At 39.7% G+C, this 24257-nt stretch overlaps 1 protein-coding gene across 1 annotated transcript in view; it reads left to right on the plus strand.

Annotated features, from left to right (window-relative positions):
• The first annotated feature begins 6754 nt into the window (after positions 1 to 6754).
• The window catches only part of PPIL4 (peptidylprolyl isomerase like 4), a 38228-nt gene continuing 20725 nt past the window's right edge, over positions 6755 to 24257 (plus strand). Inside the window, exons 1-8 of the mRNA XM_021693252.2 lie at positions 6755 to 6872; positions 12706 to 12773; positions 12861 to 12925; positions 13193 to 13310; positions 14668 to 14810; positions 15766 to 15862; positions 16614 to 16730; positions 24033 to 24157. Of these exons, the coding sequence (XP_021548927.1) occupies positions 6803 to 6872; positions 12706 to 12773; positions 12861 to 12925; positions 13193 to 13310; positions 14668 to 14810; positions 15766 to 15862; positions 16614 to 16730; positions 24033 to 24157 (803 nt within the window). The 5' untranslated portion in view covers positions 6755 to 6802. The remainder of the gene's footprint in view (positions 6873 to 12705; positions 12774 to 12860; positions 12926 to 13192; positions 13311 to 14667; positions 14811 to 15765; positions 15863 to 16613; positions 16731 to 24032; positions 24158 to 24257) is intronic.

Below are 24257 nucleotides of genomic sequence, written 5' to 3' on the forward strand. Positions count from 1 at the left end.
GGGCGGTGCCAGGGGCGGGGCTAGGCTACCGGAGGGTGGGACCCTGGGGACGGGGCGGGGCGGAGGCGAGACGGGCCCGGGAAGGAGCGGGTGGCCGCGGACGGCTGGGGCTCCGGGGAAAGCGAGTTGCGCATGCGCGCCGCCGCGAAACGTCGGGGGGTGGAGTCAAGCGGGGGAAGGTCGGCTTTGGTCGTTAGACTGGCGGTCTGGATTGGAGAGAAGTGCCAATCCGAAGGAGTGAAAATGTTTTCATTGACATTATTTTTAAAATTAGTATATATGCTAAGGAGACTAGTATGTATACGTATGCACATAGCTATATCTCTGTGTGTACATATTTTACATATGTATAAAATGAAAATAATGGTAATATCGCAGAAAACTATACATTATAAACAGAATATGTCACGTTTAGAGGGGGAATTTTATTAAATCGGTAGTTCTCACCCATGACTGCGCATGGGAATTGCCTGGGCAGTTTTAAAAATTACTGACTCTGGGGTCTTACGGGACACCCGAGTGTCTGATTTAGTCTGGGCTGCTGTTCGGCATCGGTGGTTCCCCAAGTGATTTACTGTGCCAGGGTTGAGGATCAACCACGCATCAAATGTTCAACATTCAGCGGATCACTGTGAGACGCCATGGGAACAACACTCAACAGGAAACCACTCCACCTGGGCTCTGGGGGCTTTTCTAGTCAGTTCCTTAATCTACAAAATGAAGATGGTAGACTTTTCTTACCCCTTTAATATTTTTAAAAAAATATTTTATGAAACTATCTAAAGCAGAGAATGCCAAGAAATTCAGGCATTTCAGATTAATAGGATTGAATATTGATTGAGAACTTGGAGACATTGCCATTCAAGGCAGAATAAGAAACATTTAACCTTTTTTTAAAATAAAACTTTGGACATGGAAAGAACACAAGTCTCTCTCTTAGCCCTTCTTCTTTATCAACCCCTCTCCCCGTGGATACTTTTCTAGCTAGGGTAATTATAAAATCTTTGTAGGGTGTACTACAAAATCATTCAACTAACTCCTTGCCTACTGTGAGATATGCAACAACATTATTAACTTGCACGTGGTTTCTGCAGTGAAGTCCCAACCACTCTTGGGTTCCAACTACAACCACTTGGTTTTTCACTCTATTTCAGACTTCTGGGATTAAAAACAAATCTGGAGATCAGAACACATGACATGTGGATCTGCATAATTTGAATTAGTAATATATGTATAAGATTTTAAAGTACATTTATATGAAAAAGTAGACAGGGAAAGTGAAGTAGCCTGTTTCCCAACAGATCACTCCCCATAGTCTGACTATCCATTATCCGTCCACTTGTTTTGTCTCCATAGCTAGCTCTGAGCTCCAGGAAGGCTGTGGACAAAAAACAGTAAAGAAGCTTGCTAGAGTTGGAGTTTGTTGGAAGTTTTGGAACACACCAACAGGCAATTGTCTGCCACACCAACTAAGTGTCCCACAATTTAATTCAATTCTGATATTATCTACCTAGAGATTGCATCAGATCCCACAGGATAAGGGATCAGTCCCCCAAGACAGCCCCCGCCTACTCTCACCCACACACACTTCAGATGCCAATTGCACGCCCAGGTTATTACCTGTGCTTTTGACCAATCAGCTACAGAGCATAGGTTCCAATAACCCCCTCCTTGGATTGGATTAATTTGCTAGAGCGACTCATAGAACTCAGGGAAACACTTACTTATATTTGCCAGTTTGTTAAAGGATATAATAAAAGATAGAACAGCCAGATGGAAAGAGCTGCATAGGGTAAGGTATGTGGGAAGGGGCAGAGCTTCCATGCCCTCCCCCAGGCACACCATATTCCTAGCACCTCCCCCTGTTCACCAACCGTGAAGCTCTCTGAACCGTGTACTTATGGGATTTTAATGGAGGCATCATCAATCATTAACTCCATTTTCAGCCCTTGTCCCATTTCAAGAGTATGAGGGGCAGGGCTGAAAATTCTAAGCTTCTAGTCACATCTTGGTCTTTCTGGTGACCAGCCCTCATCCAGGAGCCAGCCAGAAGCCCACCCAGAATTACCACAGTAGAACAAAAGACACTCTTATCACCCAGGAAATCACAAGGGTTTCAGAAGCTCTGTGTCAGAGACAGAGTCAAAGAGCAATATTACGGGTGCCTGACTGGTTCATTTGGTAGAGCATGTAACTTTCAATCTTGGGGTTGTGAGTTCAAGCCCCATATTGGGCCTAGAACTTACTTTAAAAAAAACAAAAAGAGGCGGCACCTGGGTGGCTCAGTTGGTTAAGTGTCTGCCTTCCACTCAGGTCATGATCGCAGGGTCCTGGGATCGAGCCCGTGTCGGGCTCTCTGCTCGGTGGGAAGCCTGCTTCTCCCTCTCCCACTCCCCCTGCTTGTGTTCCCTCTCTCGCTGTGTCTCTGTCAAATAAATAAAATCTTTAAAAAAAATAAAATAAAAATAAAAACAAAATAAAAAAAAGAGAGAGAGAGAGACCAATCTTAGAACAAGAGATGCTCCTAGTGTTCTTATCGCTTAGGAAATTACAGGGTTTCAGGAGCTCCATGCCAGGAGCTGGGGCAGGGACCAAAATATTTTCTATTAATTCACAGCATGTCTTTTATATGCAAAACAACCAATCCAGAGCCCATATTCTGAATCCCTTCTTCCACCAGGCTTTTATGGTCCAGGAGGCAATATTCCTCTGTCCTAATCATCCCAGGACCAGGTACCAGACAACTAGAGACAGCCTATAATATACCCCAGAGCCCACTGATATTATTAAAACTAGCCAATTCTAAGCCTGTTTATCCTACCTTGTCTCACCTTCCCCCCATGGAAACCACAATAAGGACTCCTGCCTATAGTTTCCTCTTGGCTCCTTCCACCTCCTGACCAACCCTGATATTTTCTATTTGGCCCTGCATGGCATGTTGTGTCCCCCCCGCCCCTTTGGGAACTGTGAGTAACAAACTGTCTTTTCAGTGGCAATCATCTCCTGACCTGTTGGCTTCACCATACATGAATAATAATAAAACCTACATTTTATTTTTTTTAAAGATTTTATTTACTTATTTGAGAGAGAGACGCAGTGAGAGAGGGAACACAGGCAGGGGGAGTGGGAGAGAGAGAAGCAGGCTTCCCGCTGAGCAGGGAGCCCAATGCGGGGCTCGATCCCAGGACCCTGGGATCATGACCTGAGCCGAAGGCAGACGCTTAACGACTGAGACACCCAGGTGCCCCTAAAACCTACATTTTAAAACACCATACTAATATCTACTGAAAAGGCCAATACTGTAATAATCACAACAAAGAAAAGGCGGTTGAAGTTCTTGACAAGGCAGATGAAGAAGCAGGTAAAGATTGCTTCCAAAGAGGGCAAAATGTCCTGCTTTCTAGCCAGCCAGAAATGTTCTCTAGCCCCTGGACTGTCACTGTCCCAGATATCTTACTGTAAATGTTATGACAACAGTGACTACGATGAATCTCTGTTCACCAAACTGAGATTCCTCAGGATGTGAGGAGAAAAAGCAGGAAAAGGAACAGATAAAGAAAATCATGCTGGACTTGTCAAGCACATGAATGCTTCTGCACCATATAATATTATATTTGATCATAAATATGTGTTTTTGTTGTTCATACATTTAATCATTTAAAATCATGATTTTACTTTTGGCAATTTTAGTAAGGCTACAGACATTTGAATGTGATTGTTCAGATTAGTATATGAAATGATGTCAACAAAAATTCGTCATAATGGTTGGTGATGTTGATATTCGGAAGGCAATACAAATTTACTAATCTTTTCTCTAGACTAAATCTACTTTAGTAGTTACATTTGGTAGAATTGTGAAGGTTGTATCTCATTTCGTTTCACCTATATATCTACTATATAAACCACTTAAGTATTTATACCATTAGAATTCAAAGTGTAATACGATGCTGACAAGCATAAACTATATAACATCATGAAATAATATTTTTCCCATGAAGGTAGAATATTTGATATTTAGTGATATATCAGTGTGTATATGTGTGTATATATATTCAGGATAGCATAATTTAAAGATATAGCAAATTACACACTGAAGAATAAATAAGGTATTCTATCTTTGGCTTAAGATATCACACCTGGGCCTTGAGTCTGCTGAAGAGTCTAGCCATATCATTTATGGTGATTAGTGTATCACTTTCTATGTTAAATCATTCCTCGTATTTATTATGTCAATCTCTAATTCTCTTTGAATAGTCCAAATTTGTCTTTAAAAATTATTTAACTTTTCCAAATCCTCTCTTTTTCTTGATCTATTTCTTTTAAGCATACACAGAAATTTTTTTTTTTCAATTTAAATTCAATTAATTGGTGCGCCTGGGTGGCTTAGTCGGTTAAGCTTCTGCCTTGGGCTCAGGTCATGATTCCAGGGTCCTGGGATCAAGCCCTGTATCATTAGGCTCCCTGCTCAGAGGGGAGCCTGCTTCTCCCTCTCCCTTTGCCTCTTCCCCAGCTTGTGCTTCCTCACTTGCTCTCTGTCAAATAAATAAAATCTTAAAAAACTAAATTCAAGTAACATATAGTGTATTATGAGTTTCAGAGGTAGAGTTCAGTGATTCATCAGTCTTATAGAATACCCAGTCCTCATTACATCACATGCCTTCCTAATGTCCATCACCCAGTTACCCCATCCTCCCACCCTCTCCCCTCCAGCAACTCTGTTTGCTTTCTATGATTAAGAGTCTCTCATGGTTTGTCTCTGTCTCTGATTTCATCTTGTTTTATTTTTCCCTCCCTTCGCCTATGATCCTCTGTTTTGTTTCTTAAATTCTACATTATCAGTGAGATCATATGATAATTGTTTTTCTCTGATTGACTTATTTTGCTTAGCATAATACCCTCTAGTTCTATCCATGTTGTTGCAAACAACAAGATTTCATTTTTCTGTGAGGGCTGAGTAATATTCCATTATAAATGTATACACACACACACACACACACCCCTTCTTTATCCATTCATCTGGGCTCTTTCCATAGTTTGGCTATTGTGGACATTGCTGCTATAAACATTGGGGTGCAGGTGCCCCTTCCGATCACTACATTTGCATACATAGAACTTTACCAAATATTATCCTGTAATTTCTAGTCTTACTATTAAAATTATATTGGGAAAAGATTAGTATATGTGCTGCCTAAGTGAGCACTATATTGGGAAAAGATTAGATGAGTTTTATACAGTATCCAAAATAGCTGTACCACTTTATATTCCCATCAACAATCCCATTGTTACTTTAATTTGTATGTCTTTTTTTTTTTAAGATTTTATTTATTTATTTGAGAGAGAGAGAGAGAATGAGAGACAGAGAGCACGAGAGGGAAGGGGATCAGAGGGAGAAGCAGACCCCCCGCTGAGCGGGGAGCCCGATGTGGGACTCGATCCCGGGACTCCAGGATCATGACCTGAGCTGAAGGCAGTCGCTTAACCAACTGAGCCACCCAGGCACCCTTAATTTGTATTTCTTTAATTAATTGCCAATGTTCATCAATTCACTCAACTAATATTTATTCACCCATTATGTGGCAGGCTGTTATAGGCACTAGGGATACAGCAATAAACAAAACTGGCAAGATTGGCTATAGCCTTCTAGAGCTTATATTTTAGTAATATAAAAATAATTTATATTTATCATAAACAAATTCATAAATAGCGTGTTAGATAGTAAAGAGAGCCATGGGGAAAAAGCTTTATGGAGAAAAACAAAAGTGTATGTGTGTGGGTTTAATTTTAATTATGGTAGTCAGGGAAAGCTTCACTGAGAGGTGACAAGTGAGCAAGAGGCCTAAAGGAGGTGAAGGAGAGCCATGAAAATATCTGGAGGAAGAGGGTTGTAACTGGAGTGGGCAGCCAGCCCAAAGGCCCAGAGGCAGAAGTGCCGCCAACAGTGTTCAAAGAATAGCAAAAGTCTAGTGTGGCTTCAAAGTAAGAGAGAAGACAGGTAGATACGGCAGCAGAGAGAGTATCATGTATGGCCTTGCAGACTATTATAAAAACGGTGGCTTTTGGTGAGATGTGAAGTAATTGGAAGCTGTAATTGTACAAAATGGTATAAAAGTGACTGACCTGTTTGGTCAGATTTAGGGGAATAAACTGCATGAAAACTCTCAACAGAGGCCAAAAATCGTTTTATAAGTCTTCAAATTGAAAGATTATTGATAAACCAGTAGAGATTTGGGGCTGAAGCCTACTGTCTTTTAGCTTGTCGCAGTACGGACCTGTCACTATTAGCAGAGCTTCTGTCCTAGGCACGATTAGCCAGGGAAGAACTCCTTGTTAATCACCTTTCTGGGTAACAAACTGTACATTTAAGGCCTAAAGGTTTTGATTCAGGACGACGAAAAACACTGATTAGGAAATCCAGAGTAGTTGTCCCAATAACGTGGGAGAAGCTGGCGCCGTGGTCGCTCTGGATGCTCCCCGAGGAGCAGAGAAGCGCTGCTCGAAGGTCCGCCCTGTTCTTGAGAAGGACACAAAAGGGACACAAAACCCTTTACAAAAGTCCTTTTGAGCGACGGGCTCCCGCGCCAGTCGCCCAGGAAGAACCAGGATTTTCAAAGAAGGCCGCCTCGGAGGCAGGGTGGGTAGGCGCCGACCAGGCGGGCCGCGACGGGAGGGGCGTCGCCGAAGGGAGGGGCGTCGCCGAAGGGATGACGTAAAAAGGCGTCGCGCCGAGAGTGACGCGTGGCGTAGATCACGACGGGCTGCGCCTGTCACACCCGCGGCTTGTTGCGGAGGAGGAGCGGGCGCCATGGCGGTTCTGCTGGAGACCACTTTGGGCGACGTCGTCATCGATCTGTACACTGAGGAGCGGCCGCGCGGTGAGACCCGGGCCCCGCTCACGTCTCGCCAGGGCCACGATCTCCTTTCCCTACTGTCCCTTCGCTGCCCGGTCCCCTTGACTGGGTTCGAGCTTCTAGGCTGCTGGTGCCCACGACTGGGCTGTTTTATTAGCGGGCCGTGGTTCGAAAAGTTTTTGTGGGGAGCAGCCTCTCTCCTGTATCTGGGTCTGGCCAATCGGGTGGCGGGTGCTTGTGGCATTAAATGCCTATGGGGTGTGTGTGTGTGTGGGGGGGGTGCAGGCTGCATATACCATAGCCATAGCTTTTGTGGCTTTACTGCGCTTTACTCGTGAGAGGAACACAACCTGTATTCCTTGGTGTGTAATCAGTAAGTCCTAATGGAAGCGGGAAGGATGTGTTTGGAGCAGTGAGTGTGAGCATCCCGCCTGGGTGGAAGAAGGGCTGTCCAGAGATGTGCACGGAGCCCTAGCAAACACTCACTTATCGTCTGCTGTGCAAGACTGCCAAGCTCTGGGATAGGCGTCTTGTCCTGGAGGGTCTAATTTTCCACTGGGAGAAATAGACGTGGGAGCCCCTTTAAGTGTTGTAGGTCTTACAACCCATTGTAAGTGGTGTAGTTGAAGAATGTGTAAGTTGCTATGGAAACCAGTGGAGGGAGTAATTCTTCCCGCTTGGGGGCGGGGAGAAGCGAAGAAAGCCAAGAAAGTAGACCACTTGAACTAGCTCTTTAAAAAGATGAGTGGGAATGAGGGTGGTTTTTTTTTTTTTTTTGCTTGGAATTTTCTGGAAACAGCAAGTAGTTTGGCATGGCTTGAAGGAATGATACGTGCCGTGGAATGGCAGACTACGAGTCTGGTCCTATAGGTTATATTGGTTAGATCAGATGTGAATAGTCTTGTGTGCTGTACTGATGGCTAGGGTCTTTGAAGGTTTTAAAAGCAGGATCGAGGCATGGCAAATTTGTTTTAGGAAGATAACAGGCAACAGTGTGGAGACTGTATCAGAATTGGGAGAAACTAGAGGCCGCAGAGATTAGTTACAGTCAGGATCCTGTCCCCTTGGAATGCAGAGTCTATCAAAGAGGATGAAACAGTATGTACAATAAGTGTCTTTCTGCCATATTACACTCTATCTCACACTGAGTTGTTCCGCACCCCCCCCCCCCCCACTGCATGCTCAATCATACATCCATACCTTTCTCATACTGTTGCCTCTACTCCAATGATTCTCTCTACTGTTGTCCTTTTGGCAAACTTCCTGCTTATTATTCAGACCTTGGATCAAGCATGATTTCTTCTGTGAAGCTCTCCCTTGCCCCTAAGAGGAATTAGATCTGTTTTTTCTGCTGTCTTTTTAAACAGCATGTAACACATTTTGTTATATCATTTACCTGTTATCCTGGAATTGTTTGCAAAGGCTTAGTCGCCTTCTTGTCTATCCTAAGCACCTGGTGCAATGCCTGCCACTTTGCACACATTAAAGGCTCATTACAGTGACTAATGTGTGTGTGTATATATATATATATGTATATATAGTCTAATGTATATATATAGTCTAATGTGTATATATATATACATTATGTCTAATGTATATATACATGTTTATTAGTTAGGATTCTCAGTGCAGATGATAGAAACTCAAACTGGCTTAAACAAAGAAAATAATTGATTGCCTCCTGTTACTGAGGTAAGCTTGGCTTTAAGGATGGTGGGATCCAGAAATTCAAAGGATGTTATAGGGAATTGTATTTTTCATCTCTTGGTTTTGCTTTCCTTTGAATTTGTTTGACACTCTCTTCATGTGGGACAGCAACTCGCAAATGAATGGGCCCCTTTCCCCAGGGTTGTGAAGAACTAAAGGGGAGGTAGGGTTATCCTACCTAGTTAACACAGACAGAATAGACAAATAGCGATTCTGCAAAGATCGTTTGGAAGACTAAAAAGATAAGCCCACCCCATTTGTATGTATTTGTAAGCCTGTGATCGGATATTTACTTACATGTATAACTACTTACCGCTTTAGAGTAAATATATCCAGACTTAGTTTTCTTCCTCTTTCCCTCCCCCTCTCCCTTCCTTCTATTTTTTCCTTTTTTTACTTTTTATTATAGAAAACTTATATACAGAAGGAGAGTCATGAAAATGAGCCCTCATGTGCCAATGACCAGTTAACGAACGGTTGTCAACACATAACCAATATTGTTTCATTTATACTGGATTTTTTGTAATAAATCCATTACATGGGACTTATTTAATCTGCAGTTACTTCAATTCGTATTTCTAAAAAGTGATTAAAAAAATAACCACAAATCAGGGCGCCTGGGTGGCTCAGTTGGTTAAGCGACTGCCTTCGGCTCAGGTCATGATCCTGGAGTCCCGGGATCGAGTCCCGCATCGGGCTCCCTGCTCAGCAGGGGGTCTGCTTCTCCCTCTGCCCTCTTCCCTCTCGTGCTCTCTGTCTCTCATTCTCTCTCTCTCAAATAAATAAATAAAATCTTTAAAAAAAAAATAACCACAAATCATTATCACATCTGAAAAAATTGGCAATAATTTTTTGGTATCATTCATATTTTCCTTTTGTCTCATAAGTGTTTTAAAAATATTTGGTAATTTAAGGATGCAGACAAGGTTCATTTATTATATTGGCTGATATAGCTCTTAAATATCTTTTAATCTATAGCTTCTCCCCCTTGCCTTATTTATTTATTTATTTTAAATTTTATTTATTTATTTGACAGAGAGAGACACAGCAAAAGAGGAAACACGAGCAGGGGGAGTGGGAGAGGGAAAAGCAGGCTTCCTGCTGAGCAGGGAGCCTGATGCGTTGTGGGGGCTCCATCCAAGGGCCCTGGGATCATGACCTGAGCTGAAGGCAGTAGCTTAATGACTGAGCCACCCAGGAGCCCCTCCCCTTGCCTTTTTTTTTTTTTTTAAATTTTGTTTATTTGAATTTAGGTGACACATAATGTCACATTAGTTTCAGGTGCAAGATAGTGATTCACCTTCTCTATACGTTATGCTATGTTCACAACCCCCCCCCCCGCCTATTTTTAAAGACTTTATTTTTTTAGAGCAATTTAAGGTTCATAGCAAAACTAGGGGGAAGATATATAGAGAGATTTCCCATAGACCCCTATCGCCACGTATGTGCAGCCTCTCCCATTTTCAGTATCCCCCACCAGGGTCTACCTTTGTTGTACATCTGTACCATTTGTACTATGTAACACTGTACACTTGTTATTACAGTGGTACATTTGATGAACCTACATCGACACGTCATAATCCATAGTTTACATTGAGGTACACTCTTGGGTGTTGTACATTCTATGGGTTTGGACAAATGTATAATACATATATCCACCATTACGGTATCATACAGGAAAATCATGTAAATCATGCCCTAAAAATCTTCTGTGCTCTGCCTATTTATTTGCATCCCTCTCCTCAACTCCTGGCAACCAGTGATCTTTTACTGTATCCATAGATTTGTTTTTTCCAGAATGTTATATGGATGGAATCATACAGTAAGTAATCTTTACAGATTGGTTTCTTTCAATTTGTAATATGCATTTAAGGTTCCTCCATATCTTTTCATGGCTTGATAGCTCATTTCTTTTTAGTAGCAAATAATAATACTCCATTGTCTGGATGTACCACATACTATTTATTCAGTAACCTACTTAAGGACATCTTGGTGGTTTCCATATTTTGGCAATTGTGAGCAAACCTGCTATAAACATGTGTATGCAGGTTTTTGTGTGAACATACATTTTCATCTCCTTTGAGTAAATACCAAGAGGTGTGACTGCTAGATTTTATGGTAAGAATGTGTTCAGTTTTGTAAGAAACTGCCAAGGTCCATACGTTATATTGGTTGATATCTTTTAATCTACAGTTTCTTCCCCACCCCAACCCCCATTTTTCCCTTAATGGGTTTTGTTTTGTTTTGTTTTGTTTTTGAGAGTTTACTTATTTATTTATTTGAGAGAAAGGAGAGTGTATGAGCGGGGGAGGAGCAGAGGGAGAGGGACAAGCGGACTCCGCATGGAGCCGTCGCAGAGCTTGATCCCAGGACCCTGAGATCATGACCTGACTTGAAATAAAGAGTCTGAAGCTTAACTGACTGAGCCACCCAGGCGCCTCTACCTTAACAACTTTTTGAGAAGGAATCTGAGTCATTTGTTTTATAGAATTTCCCTCATTTTGGATTTGACTGATTTTATCTTTGTTGTATCTTTAAATATATTTTTATCTCTTCTGTTTCTCATAAATTGCCACTTAGATCTAGAGCCTTGATAAGGTACCGGTTTAATGTTTTTGGCAAGAATATTTTCATATAAGGTAGTCTGCACTTCAGCTGCATCACATTCAGGAAGTACTTGATGTCTGGTTGGTTCTTACTGCAAAGTTAAAATTGGTCGGTGGGTTCAGGCGTGTCCACCTGATGTATCTGTTATAGTGTCCCCATTAGCTTTTCATCTAAGGATTTTGGCAGCCATTGATCACTACCTAGATCCATTATTTTTGTTTTCTAGTTAAAGGACTACTCTTTTGTATTTAACAGTAATCCCAGAAATGTATTTTTCTAGGAAAACAGTCAAAATCCTGATATTCAAGACCTTTCAATACCTTGGCCCCATCTTACCCCTCCGGTCTATTTACCCTCTATTACTTTGTATTACCAGAGTGTTACAGAGCTTAGACTGGTCTTTTGGACCCTTCAAAAAACATTTATATTTGCACATCCAGACTTATTCATACTGTCTTCCTAGTTTGAAATGCTTACTCTCTACTCGTTGCCTGTCTAGTTCTTGTATTTTTTTTTTTTTTTAAAGATTTCATTTATTTATTTGACACATAGAGACACAGTGAGAAAGGAACACAAGCAGGGGAAATGGGAGAGGGAGAAGCAGGCTTCCCGCAGAGCAGGGAGCCCGATGCAGGTCTCGATCCCAGGACCCTGGGATCATGACCCGAGCCGAAGGCAGATGCTTAACGACTGAGCCACCCAGGCGCCCCTGTCTAGTTCTTTTAATGTCCACCTTCAGCCTCTATGAGGTCTTCTAATTTCCCTAGCCAGAAACAATCTTCCTTTTGAACTTTGTGGCTTTTTTAAAACCACTTTTTACCATTTTACTATATAAGTGGCACAGATGGTATTATTAGATATATCCAGTATTGTAATTATTTTGCTCGGGTGTAAGGACCCTGGACAGCCTCATAGATCTTTCTGTCTGGTTTCTAGCTTAGTGTTTTGAGAGTTGGTTAGTGTACAACTAGACTATGAACTTGTTGAGGGGAGGGACTATGGTTTAATGGCATTTGTGATAGTAGTGCCAAGCACCTAGAAGATACTCCATAAATATTTACTGAATAAATGAGTGTATTTATATGAGAAAGCTGGTACATGATAAGTATATGGATTTTTGTGAAGAGCTGTTTAGTCATCATTAAAGAAATTGGTCTCAGATATTTGATTTTATCTAATTTATGTAATTTGTACCCATTTTCAGATACTCTGATAGATTCTTTTCCATCATAGTATCCTCTTTGGGTTTTTTTTCTCTTGCAAAACTAATCCATTAGTTAATGGTTGCCTATCCCAAATAAGTGTCAGTTTCCTGCATTAGCTCAGATGCCCAAGAAGTCCTAAGAAAAAGAGAATAAAAAGATAATTTAAAATATATTGCCTTTTTCTAGACTTACTGCCTTTTTTATGATTTAGGATATTTGACCATTGGGGGGTGTTTGTATGGTAATTTAGAAATGAAATTATGCCAACTAAGCATTTACTTGCTTAAAAATGTTTTTGTGAACCCCTATGATAAATTTAGTATTTACTTTTCTTTCAGCCTGCTTGAATTTCCTGAAGTTGTGCAAAATAAAGTATTACAATTATTGTCTTATTCACAATGTACAGGTGAGTTGGTGGATATAAGTCATGTCCTTTATTATTGGAACCATCTAGCAAACTCTGTGAATTAACAAAGTATCTTGTTTATTATAGAGGGATTTTATCATACAAACTGGTGATCCTACAGGGACTGGCCGTGGAGGAGAGTCTGTTTTTGGGTGAGTTCTTTTATTTTTAAATGAGAAAAAATAGAATTGCCTCTTAACAGTGTTATCTAACATATTTCAATCTGCATTTTAAAATACAATTCAAATATAGATTTTTTTCCAAGTTCCCTAAATGTCTATAGCAAATAAAAAAAAAAGAGAGTATTTTGAATCATAGTGGCATTTCTATAAAGAAATGGTAATCCTATTTGTTACTAGTACTTTGTATTTCATGTTGAGAGTACTTATATTTTATAACTTTACTGTATGTATTTTCAGTCAACTGTATGGTGATCAAGCAAGCTTTTTCGAGGCTGAAAAAGTACCAAGAATTAAGCACAAGAAGAAAGGCACTGTGTCCATGGTGAACAATGGCAGTGATCAACATGGATCTCAGGTTAGGAAATGAGTAAGAAGATGAGTTTTGTTTCATTTTTAAATTTTTATTTACTTTTTTTATAGAGAACATTTTTTTAAAGATTTTATTTATTTATTTGAAGAGCGAGGGCATGAGCAGGGGGAGAGGGAGCCCAGTGCAAGGCTCAATCCCAGGACCCTGGGATCATGACGTGAGCTGAAGGCAGATGCTTAACTGATTGTGCCACCCAGGCGCCCCAAGATGAGTTTTGTTTTAAAATGAAGGACTGGAAAGAGCCACAAGTTATCGCTTTAAGCTATCCAATAAGAAGAGAATTTCAAAGATAATTGTTAGAAGAAAAATATTATACTATATTTTTTTTTTTTAAAGATTTTATTTATTTGAGAGAGAGAGAATGAGAGAGAGAGAACACCTGAGAGGGGATAGGGTCAGAGGACGAAGCAGACTCCCTGCCAAGCAGGGAGCCCGATGCGGGACTCGATCCCGGAACTCCAGGATCATGACCCGAGCCGAAGGCAGTCGCTTAACTGACTGAGCCACCCAGGCACCCCTATATACTATATTTTTTTATATAAAAAAATTATTTTGGGGGGGCACCTGGCTGGCTCAGTCCGTAGAGCATGTGACTCCTCAGGGTTGTGAGTTTGAGCCCCATGTTGGGTGTAGAGGTTACTTAAAAATAAAATATTTTAAAAAAATTACTTTGTTCTTTTAAAAATTTTATTTATTTATTTATTTATTTATTTTTTATTAGAGAGAGAAGGGGGGTCAGAGGGAGAGATAGAATCTTAAGCAGGCTCCACCCCAGCATGAGCCTGACACAGGGCTCGATCTCACAACCTTGAGATAATGACCTGAGCTGAAATCAAGAGTCAGATGCTTAAGCAACTGAGCCACCCAGCCACCTGTACTTTTTTCTTTTAAAGGCATGTCCAGTGTGAGGACTTCAGAAGATACAAAAACGTATAACATTATCCACAATCCTCCTATCCATGGATCATCACTGTTCACATTGTGGTCTCTTTCCTTTTGGTATTTATTACATCAGAACAGATCATGTTGAGAACCTTTCATTCATTGTCTGATCCTCACAACAACCCATTTTGGGGTAGATGCTTTTTTTCCCCTCACAATTCACATGTGAAGAAACTGAGCTTTGGTTTGCCCAAGTATTTTAAACAATCAGGGAAGCATCTGTATGTGTATTGATATTTTATGTATAAGCTTGTACTTTTTAATTACTACTAGTAACAAGTGGGTAAGAATCCATGCAGTGAATGTAGAGTATTGTGTTTGTATATTTTTGTCAGTCTGTAACTGATTTCAGTTTGAATTACAGATATATATTTATATTTTTCTGTGTCTTTCTATTCAGTTTCTTATTACTACAGGAGATAATCTAGATTATCTTGATGGTGTTCATACAGTGTTCGGTGAGGTGACAGAAGGCATGGACATAATTAAGAAAATTAATGAGACCTTTGTTGACAAGGACTTTGTACCATATCAAGATATCAGGTGTGGTTGCTATCTCAATGTACTAGAATGTTTTAATACTGTGATGTTTGTGGAGATGGCAAGCATAGAACTGGTTTTTGGATAATTCCAAAATGTGAATTAATACGAGACTATACGAATCCATAAAGTAAAAAAGACCTTTTGTATTTTTATACTTCTTTTTTTTTTTTTAAAGATTTTATTTATTTATTTGAGAGAGAGAGAGAGAGAATGAGAGAGAGAACACGAGAGGGGGGAGGGTCAGAGGGAGAAGCAGACTCCCTGCTGAGCAGGGAGCCCGATGTGGGACTCAATCCCGGGACTCCAGGATCATGACGTGAGCCGAGGGCAGTCGCTTAACCAACTGAGCCACCCAGGCGCCCTTGTATTTTTATACTTCTACTAATTATTTATAATTGCTTATGTTGGGAGGAATTATTAATCCTTAATTTAGGTTTAGTTTTTTGTTTTTTTTTTTTAAAGATTTTTATTTATTTATTTAACAGAGAGAAAGACAGCGAGAGAGGGAACACAAGCAGGGGGAGTGGGAGAGGGAGAAGCAGGCTTCCCGCTGAGCAGGGAGCCCGATGCGGGGCTTGATTCCAGGCCCCTGGGATCATGACCTGAGCCGAAGGCAGACACCCAATGACTGAGCCACCCAGGCGCCCCTCCTTAATTTAGTTTTAAAAAATGTATATTATTGAGAAATATGGCAAAAGTACTAAGATTTAGACATATTGATATTAGATATATTATTTTAGAGTAATGCAGAGTAGTAAATCTAATATCAAACAATGAAAAACAGTAACACTGATTGTGAAAGTATACTCTCGTATACTTGTGCATTAAAATTTAAGTGCCTATGATTTTTGGGCGTTAGAGATACTTAAGACATTTGTTACAATCTTTATAAAAAGTAAAACGTGAATTCTGAAATAATGTAAATGAAACCTTTGACTTGGATTTATTTTGTAAGGATAAATCATACAGTGATTTTAGATGATCCGTTTGATGACCCTCCTGATTTATTAATTCCTGATCGATCACCAGAACCTACAAGGGAACAGCTAGATGTAAGTAGAGTCCTCTTGTAATTGAATGTACATGCATATTAATGCTTTGTATAGATTTTGCTTTTTAGTTTATTAAAACTTATTTCTTCAGAATGACTATCTTGCTTGATCAATTCTACTAGGACAAGTTTAGCCTTCTTTTTCTCTTCCATAGAGATACTAATTTTTCTAGCTATCTTTTGATTTCCCTAATTTCCTTTCTTCAATTTCTGTTCCACTAGAAGAGCCTTAGCTCTGGAAGCTTATGTGAATACCTTGCGAAAATGTTTTTCTTGTCTCCTAACTCTAGGAATGTAGCTTTAAGGCTAAGGTAAACTATCATCTTGTAAGGGAGTTTTCAACTGGGAACACTCTGGAGCCATGCTAGAACCCAGAAATTTTTGTGAAATAATGTAGACTTTTCCTTCATATTTTTTAAGATATAAGTTTCTGTTTATGAGGCTTTCTCAAAGCGGAATTGATCTTCATAGTTGGGATTTGGTGCATAATTTTTAAGGTCATTTATTTTCTGCATTCAGCACTGAGTTGGATACCAGATAATTTCTTTATAATGTTTATCTTGATTTAATAATAAATTAGAAGCTTAGTCTGGCTCATATTATCAAATTAATTTAAATCAATTTTCAGAGGCTTGTAAGTTTCAGTCTATTCTAACACATTTGATGGAACCAAGGACAAAGCATCACATCTCCCGTATTTCTCAGATTTTTCAATTCTTTCACTATATGTTTAAGTAACTTCTGCCTTACAGAGTGGTCGAATAGGAGCAGATGAAGAAATTGATGATTTCAAAGGAAGATCAGCTGAAGAAGTAGAAGAAATAAAGGCAGAAAAAGAGGCCAAAACTCAGGCTATTCTATTAGAAATGGTAAGATGATTATCTTTGTTCAGATAGTTGTTCTGCAATTTATTTAATATACAATTCATTGTGAGTTTATTTTTTGGTTCTTTTTCTTTTTTTTTTAGGTTGGGAGAGGGCGGGACGCGGAGGGGCGAGGGAGAGAGAGAATCTCAAGCAGGTTCCACACCCAGCACAGAGCCCAATGTGGGGCTCAGTCCCACAACGCTGACATAATAACCTGAGCCGAAATTAAGAGTTGGATGCTCATCCAGCTGAGCCACTCAGGCACCCCTATTTTTGGCTCTTTGATAGTCAAAGTATTAAAAATTTAGCTAAGAGTTCTCTTCTGGATTAAATTTTATATGACATAATACATGAAAGTAAACAAATTTGGTTCCAAGATCAATACAGTACCAAGTGCCTTTTTAAAAAATGAGCAGTGGATATACAATTTACAAATATGCATTGAATTTCAATTGTTTATATTCATCCCATTTTTGAAGACTGTTTATTGGATCGAATTTTATTTGTATTAAAGAACAATTCTTTGGGGGTGCCTGGGTGGCTTAGTTGGTTAAGCGGCTGCCTTCGGCTCAGGTCACGATCCTGGGGTCCTGGGATCGAGCCCCACGTCCGGCTCCCTGCTCAGCAGAGAGCCTGCTTCTCCCTCTCCCTCTGCCTGCCACTCTGCCTACTTGTGCTCTCTCTTTCTCTGTCAAATAAATAAATAAAATCTTTAAAAAAACAAAAACAAAACAAAACAATTCTTTGTTGAAAAGAATTGTTGTAAAGTGTTGAGGTTAAGTAGTTACAGGATACAAGGAACCTGGGTAGAAATTGAGTACTGTAAAACATACTCCTTTGTATTACAGTATGAAGTCATTTGGGGAACAGTTCTTTAGTACTGATTAATTGACCTACTAGACATTTTTTCCATTTGTTAATTTTTTGTGGAATAGGCATATCTGTCCCATAGTAGATCATCAATAAATATTTGAATGGATAATTCAGTTTTTATTATTATCATTGTTTTATATAGTAGAGTTTTCAAATTCTTCATCTGTTTCAAAATTCATATTCACATCACCAGTCTGGAGGAACAAATATTAAAGACTATAATTCAAGAAAACTTCACTGAATTAAAAAAAATTTGAAAATCTACACTGTGTAGCTGAGACTATTGGCCCAGAACAACCAACAGCATGACAAATTCTAAGAAAGTTACTGAACTTAAAAGAAAAATCTTTTTCTCTTTTAAGATTTATTTATTTTAGAGAGAATGCAGTGGGGAGGGGCAGAGGGAGAGGGAGAGAGTGTAAAGCAGACTCCACCCTGAGTGGGGAGCCTGATAAGGGGCTCAGTCTCACCACCCTGAGATCATGACCTGAGCAGAAACCAAGAGTCGAACGCTTAACCGACTGTTCCACCCAGGCAGCCCAAAAGAAGAATCTTTTGAGCAACTGGGCAGCAAAAATGACTTATAGGGAAAGAATATTAGATTATCATCAGAGGTTTTTGTGTTTGTTTTTGTTTTTAAAGATTTTATTTGTTTATTTGAGAGAGAGAGAGAGCACAAGCAGGGGGAGCGGCAGGCAGAGGGAGAAGCAGTCTCCCTTCTGAGCAAGGAGCCTGATGCAGGGCTCGATCCCAGGACCCTGGGATCATGACCTGAGTTGAAGGCAGACACCCAACCTGCTGAGCCACTCAGGTGTCCCTATCATCAGAATTTTTAATAGCAAAAGTGTAGGCAGTTTATGCCAGAAAGATGTTGGATTAACATAACAAAACTTTATTTTCAGATAATTTCAAATTTATGAGAAAGTTACAAAAAATAGTATAGAGAACTTCTCTATACCTTTTATTCCGATTCACCAATTTTTTTTTTTTTAAGAGAGGGAGAGAGGCAGGGAGGTGCAGAGAGAGAGGGAGAGAGAGAATCTTAAGCAGGTTCCACGCCCAGTGCCAAGCCCAGTGCGGAGCTCAATCTCATGACGCTGAGACCAAGACCTGAGCCAAAATCAAGAGTCAGATGCTTAACCGACTAAGCCACCCAGGCACCCCCAAATTCACCAGTTTTTAACATTTTTGACAATTCTGCTGATTATTTGTTCTCTCTCTCTCTCTGATTATACGTGCACATACACATGCTATTTTTCCTGGACCCATAGAAAGTAAGACCTAAACATCATACCTTTTTACCTCTTACATCAGTGTGTATTTCCAAAGATCAAAAATATTATCATACATATTCACAGTAGTTATCAAAATCAGGATATTTAAAATTGATAGAAATTACAGCCCATATTTCAATTTTGTCAGTTATTTCAGTAATATCTTTTACAGGTTTTCCCATTCGGTCTAGAATCAAGCTCATAATCATCTGTTGCATTTTTTATTTTTATTTTTTTTAATTTTTAAAAAAGATTTTTATTTATTTATTTGACAGAGAGAGTGCACAAGTAGCAGAGTAGCAGGGAGAGGGAGAGGGAGAAGCAGGCTCTCCGCTGAGCAGGGAGCCTAATGCTGGGCTCGATCCCAGGATCCCAGGTTCATGACCTGAGCCAAAGGCAGACGCTTAACCAACTGAGCCACCTGGGCATTTGTTGCATTTAGTTATCATATTTCTTCTAACATCTGGGGGAATTCCTTAACCTGTCTTTATTTTTCGTGCTATTAACATTTTAGAGGAGTATAGGTCATCTGTTTTATAGAATATTCTTCAATTTAGGTTATCTACTGTTGCCTTGAGATTCGATTCAGATTACGTACACAGCCAGAATACTACACAAGTGACCTTCTCAGATGTTGTATTTGCAGGTATACAATAGCTATATGCCCTTCACTGGGAAGTGTTCATTTTGATTACTTCAGCAAGGTAGTCCACTGCCTAGTGTCTCCATTGCATACTTTCTGTTTTCCCCTTGCGACTAGTAGCAGTCTGTAGCATTTGAGACCTTTTAAATATCTTGTTCCTTATCAAATTGTCCCTGTGGATTTCTTAGCTGTTCATGATTCTTACCTAAACCAGTGTTGACTCTAATGGGTGCAAAATGGTGATTTTCTAACTCCCCTACTCCTTCCATATTGCCAGCCTGCCTTCTACTGTAAGGAATGGCCCTCCTTTCTTATCTTTTTATTATATGTTCATTTTTAGTATGGACTCATGGATTCCTTTTTTGGCTTTGATTTTAATAAATAGGCTTTATTTTTTAGAGCTGTTTTAGGTTTATTTATTTTTGTATTTAAAAGATTTTATTTATTTGAGAGAGAGAGCACATGAGCAGGGGAAGGGGCAGAGAGAGAGGGAGAAGCAGACTCCCTGCTGAGCAGGGAGCCAGATGTGGGGCTCATGATCTGAGCCGAAAGCAGACGCTTAACTGACTGAGCAACCCAGGCACCCCACTGTTTTAAGTTTATAAAAAAAATTGAACAGAAAGTACAGAGAATTCTTCTGTGTACTCCCCTCCACGTCCCCAACAGTTTTTCTTATTAACATATTGCATTTGTGTGGTACAATTGGTGAGTCAATAGTGATAATATTATTAAGTAAAGTCCATAATTTACATTAGGTTTTACTCTTTGTGTTGTACATTCTGTGGGTTTTGAGAAATGTATAATGATATATATCTACCATCATAGTATCATAGAGAATAGTTTCATTCCCTAAAAATCCCCGCATATTTATCCCTCCCTGCCCCCAACCCCTGGCAACCACTGATCTTTTTTATTGCCTGCATACTTATGCGTTTTCCAGAATGTCATATGGTTGGAATCATACAGTATATATCCTTTTAAGATTGACTTCTTTCACTTGGCCATATGCATTTACGTTTCCTCCATGTCTTTTTGTGGCTTGATAGCTTATTTCTTTTGATCAAAAAATTTATTCCATTGTTTGGACGTACCATGGTTTGTTTATCCATTCACCTATTAAAAAACGTCTTAATTGCTTCCAAGTTTTGGCAAGTATGCCTAAAACTGCTATAAAACTATAACTAAATATAAAACTGCAGTTACTAGAATTTATGGTAAGATTATGTTTATCTTTGTAAGAAACTGCCAAGCTGTCTTCCAAACTGGCTGTCCATTTTGCATTCCCACTAGTAATGATTGAGAGTTCCTGGGATGCCTGGGTGGCTCAGTCAGTTAAGCTCAGTCATGATCCCAGGGTCCTGGGATCAAGTCCCGCATCTGGCTTCTTGCTCAGCAGGGAGCCTGCTTCTTCTGCCTGCCATTCCCCCTGCTTTTCACGCATGCTTTCTTTCTCTCTCCCTGACAAATAAATAAAATCTTTAAAAAAAAATTGAAAGTTCCCGTTGCTCAACATCCTTGTCAGCATTTGGTATTGTCAGTGTTTTGGATTTTAGCCATTCTAATAGGTGATCCTGTGTTGTTTTGATTCTCAATATTAACAGGTTTCACCTTTTTTTTTTTTTTAAGTTTTATTTACGTAAGTAATCTCGGGGCTTGAACTCACTACCCTGAGATCAAGAGTCACACACTCCTCCTACTGAGCCAGCCGGGTGCCCCTGTTTTTTTTTTTTGAAGTAGGCTCTATGACCAACCATGAGGCTTGAACTCAAAACCCTGAGATCAAGAGTCACATGCTCTACCAGCTGAGCCAGTCAGGTGCCCCTCTATCTTCTATTTTTTATTTTTTAATTATTGTTATTTTTAATGTGGGGCTTGAGCTCATGATCCTGGGATCAAGACCTGAGCTGAGATCAAGGGTTGGACACTTAACTGACTGAGCCACGCAGGTGCTTTTTTAAAGATTTTATTTATTTATTTGACAGAGAGAGACACAGCGAGAGAGGGAACACAAGCAGGGGGGCAGTGGGCGAGGTAGAAGCAGGCCCCCCATGGAGCAGAGAGCCCGATGCGGGGCTCGATCCCAGGACCCTGGGATCACGACCCGAGCTGAAGGCAGACGCTTAACAACCAAGCCACCCAGGCGCACCTCCTATCTTCTGTTTTTAAAAATCATAAAACTGAAAGCAAACCAAACGAAAAAAACCATTAGTTCCTTTTACTTTGTGTCTAATAAAATGATAATTCAACTAGTATTTTGCAGTGTTAGTTTTGAACTTCATAGTTACGAATATTTAAATTTCCTTGTATTATTTATTGTTTTTAATTTTTTAAAAGATGTTATTTTTATTTTTTTTTAAGACTTTATTTATTTGTGAGAGAGAGTGAGCAAGCACAAGCAGGGGGAGCAGCAGGCTGAGGGAGAAGGAGGCTCCCTGCTGAGCAAGGAGACTGATGCGGGACTTGATCCCAGACGCTTAACTGACTGAGCCATGCAGGCGTCCCTAAGATTTTATTTTTAAGTAATCTCTACACCCAGTGTAGGGCTCAAACTTAGAACTCCAAGATCAAGAGTCATATGTCCCACTGGCTGAGCCAGTCAGGTGCCCCCCCCCATAGTATTTTAAAGTTACTTTTGACTAAGTAGTATATATAGCAAGTTCTTTTTTAACTCATTAACCTTTTTTTTTCTTCTGTGCTTCCTTTAGATGTGGTATTATAGGTGCTTTTCAGAATTTTTTACTGATATGCTCTTCCCCTTACATACTGTGATATTGTTTATTGAACATAGATTATTGTCTTTTTAAAAAAAAATTTTTTTTAAAGTAAGCTTTACGCCCAACATGGGACTTGAACTCATGACCCTGAGATCAAGGGTTGCATGTTCTACTGACTGAGCCAGGCAGGCACCCCGGATTATTGTCTTTTGATGGGCTTCAGAAACACTGAGCAGATCTTACTGGCTCTGTTGCTTATTACTGTTCCTGATTAAAAAAAGTTTTTTTAAGTGTGTTTATCTAAGAGGAGACAGTTTACATGATAACGTTATCAGAAATTATCTCTTGAGAGTTTTTGAATATATGTATAAAGGAATATTGTTTTCCTATCTAAAGGTCCATGGGAAATACAGTTTTCCCACAATGAAACCAATTCTATCATCATGGTTTTCTCCCAGAGTCACCCTCACTGGTTCTTCATTAGGAAGTGGGATTCCCTGCTCAGTGCAGTAGTTGTCTGTGAAGTTGACTTCAGTTTGGCCAAAGTAGAAGATGATAGGATAAGAGTAAAAAGCTAGAAACACTGTCCAGGAATTGTTGCTGTTTCGTATTGAACAGCAGTGTGGAAAGAATGGGGCATTACTAATGCAGAAGCCTAGAGTCAGGATGATAATATTTTTCAAAAGTTTGTTAAAAACAAGCAAAACTAAAACTATATTTCTGGGGATACATACATACGTGGGAAAACTGAAGATCTAGGGGAATGGCCAAAAAGGAAAACCAAAAAGCAGAACGTTTGGTATTCTGGTGAGAAAGGCAGAGTCATGGGATTGGGGGACATTTTAGTTCTTTAGCTAGTTGTTGGCATCATGGGTGTTTTTTATTTTCATGCTTCGTAACTTAGATATACTTTATATAAATTCTTTTTAAAATATATCAAATACTTGAAAAAAGAAAAACAGGAGATAAAATTGGGACTTGGAAGCCAGATAGATCTGTGTTCAAATCCCAACTGTTGCTTACTACTGTGTGGTAAGTTAGTTAAATAAGTTAGTTATTTAACGTTTTTGAATTTTACTTTATTCATTTTTAAAATGGAAACCACATGGTTGTTTTAAGAATTAGTTAGTAGTTGAGCGCCTGGGTGGCTCAGTTGTTAAGCGTCTGCCTTTGGCTCAGGTATCCCAGGGTCCTGGGATGGAGTCCCACATCAGGCTCCCTGCTCAGCGGGGAGTCTGCTTCTCCCTCTGCCTCTGCCTGCCGCTCTGCCTACTTGTGCTCTATCTCTCTGTCTAATAAATAAAATCTTTAAAAAAAAAAAAAAGAATTAGTAGTGTATATGAAGTGCCAAGCATGGTGTTCATACAAAGTCAGAGGTAGACAAGTATTAGCTATTAATATTACTACCAGGAACATTGTAATTCCTTTTTTTTTTTTTTTTTTTAAGATTTTATTTATTTATTTGACAGAGAGAGACACAGCGAGAGAGGGAACACAGCAGGGGGAGTGGGAGAGGGAGAAGCAGGCTTCCCGCGGAGCGGGGAGCCCGATGGAGGGCTCGATCCCAGGATCCTGGGATCATGACCTGAGCCGAAGGCAGACGCTTAACAACTGAGGCAGGTGCCCCTAGGAACATTGTAATTTCAAATTTTGAAATCTTACCTAGATTTCTTTTCCTAAGCCTGTAGATTCCTAATGTAAATTTAGTTGTTTAGAGAAATCAGCATTTTGGGCTAGATAGGGTATTTAGAATAGAAACAACAAAGGAATTGATTTAAATTTTTGTTTACTTATAATTTAGGTGGGAGACCTACCTGATGCAGATATTAAGCCTCCAGAAAATGTGCTGTTTGTGTGTAAATTGAATCCAGTGACCACTGATGAAGATCTGGAGATAATATTCTCAAGATTTGGGCCAATAAGAAGGTAATCTCTAGAATTAGTGAAAGATTTTAGAAAAACTAGGTATTGGTGGTTTTCTAATGACATTTTTTTTTATCAATCTGTGAACTCTGGAATTTTGTAG

The sequence above is a fragment of the Neomonachus schauinslandi genome, chromosome 8, assembly GCF_002201575.2.
Source record: "Neomonachus schauinslandi chromosome 8, ASM220157v2, whole genome shotgun sequence".
Taxonomy (NCBI): Eukaryota; Metazoa; Chordata; class Mammalia; order Carnivora; family Phocidae; genus Neomonachus; species Neomonachus schauinslandi.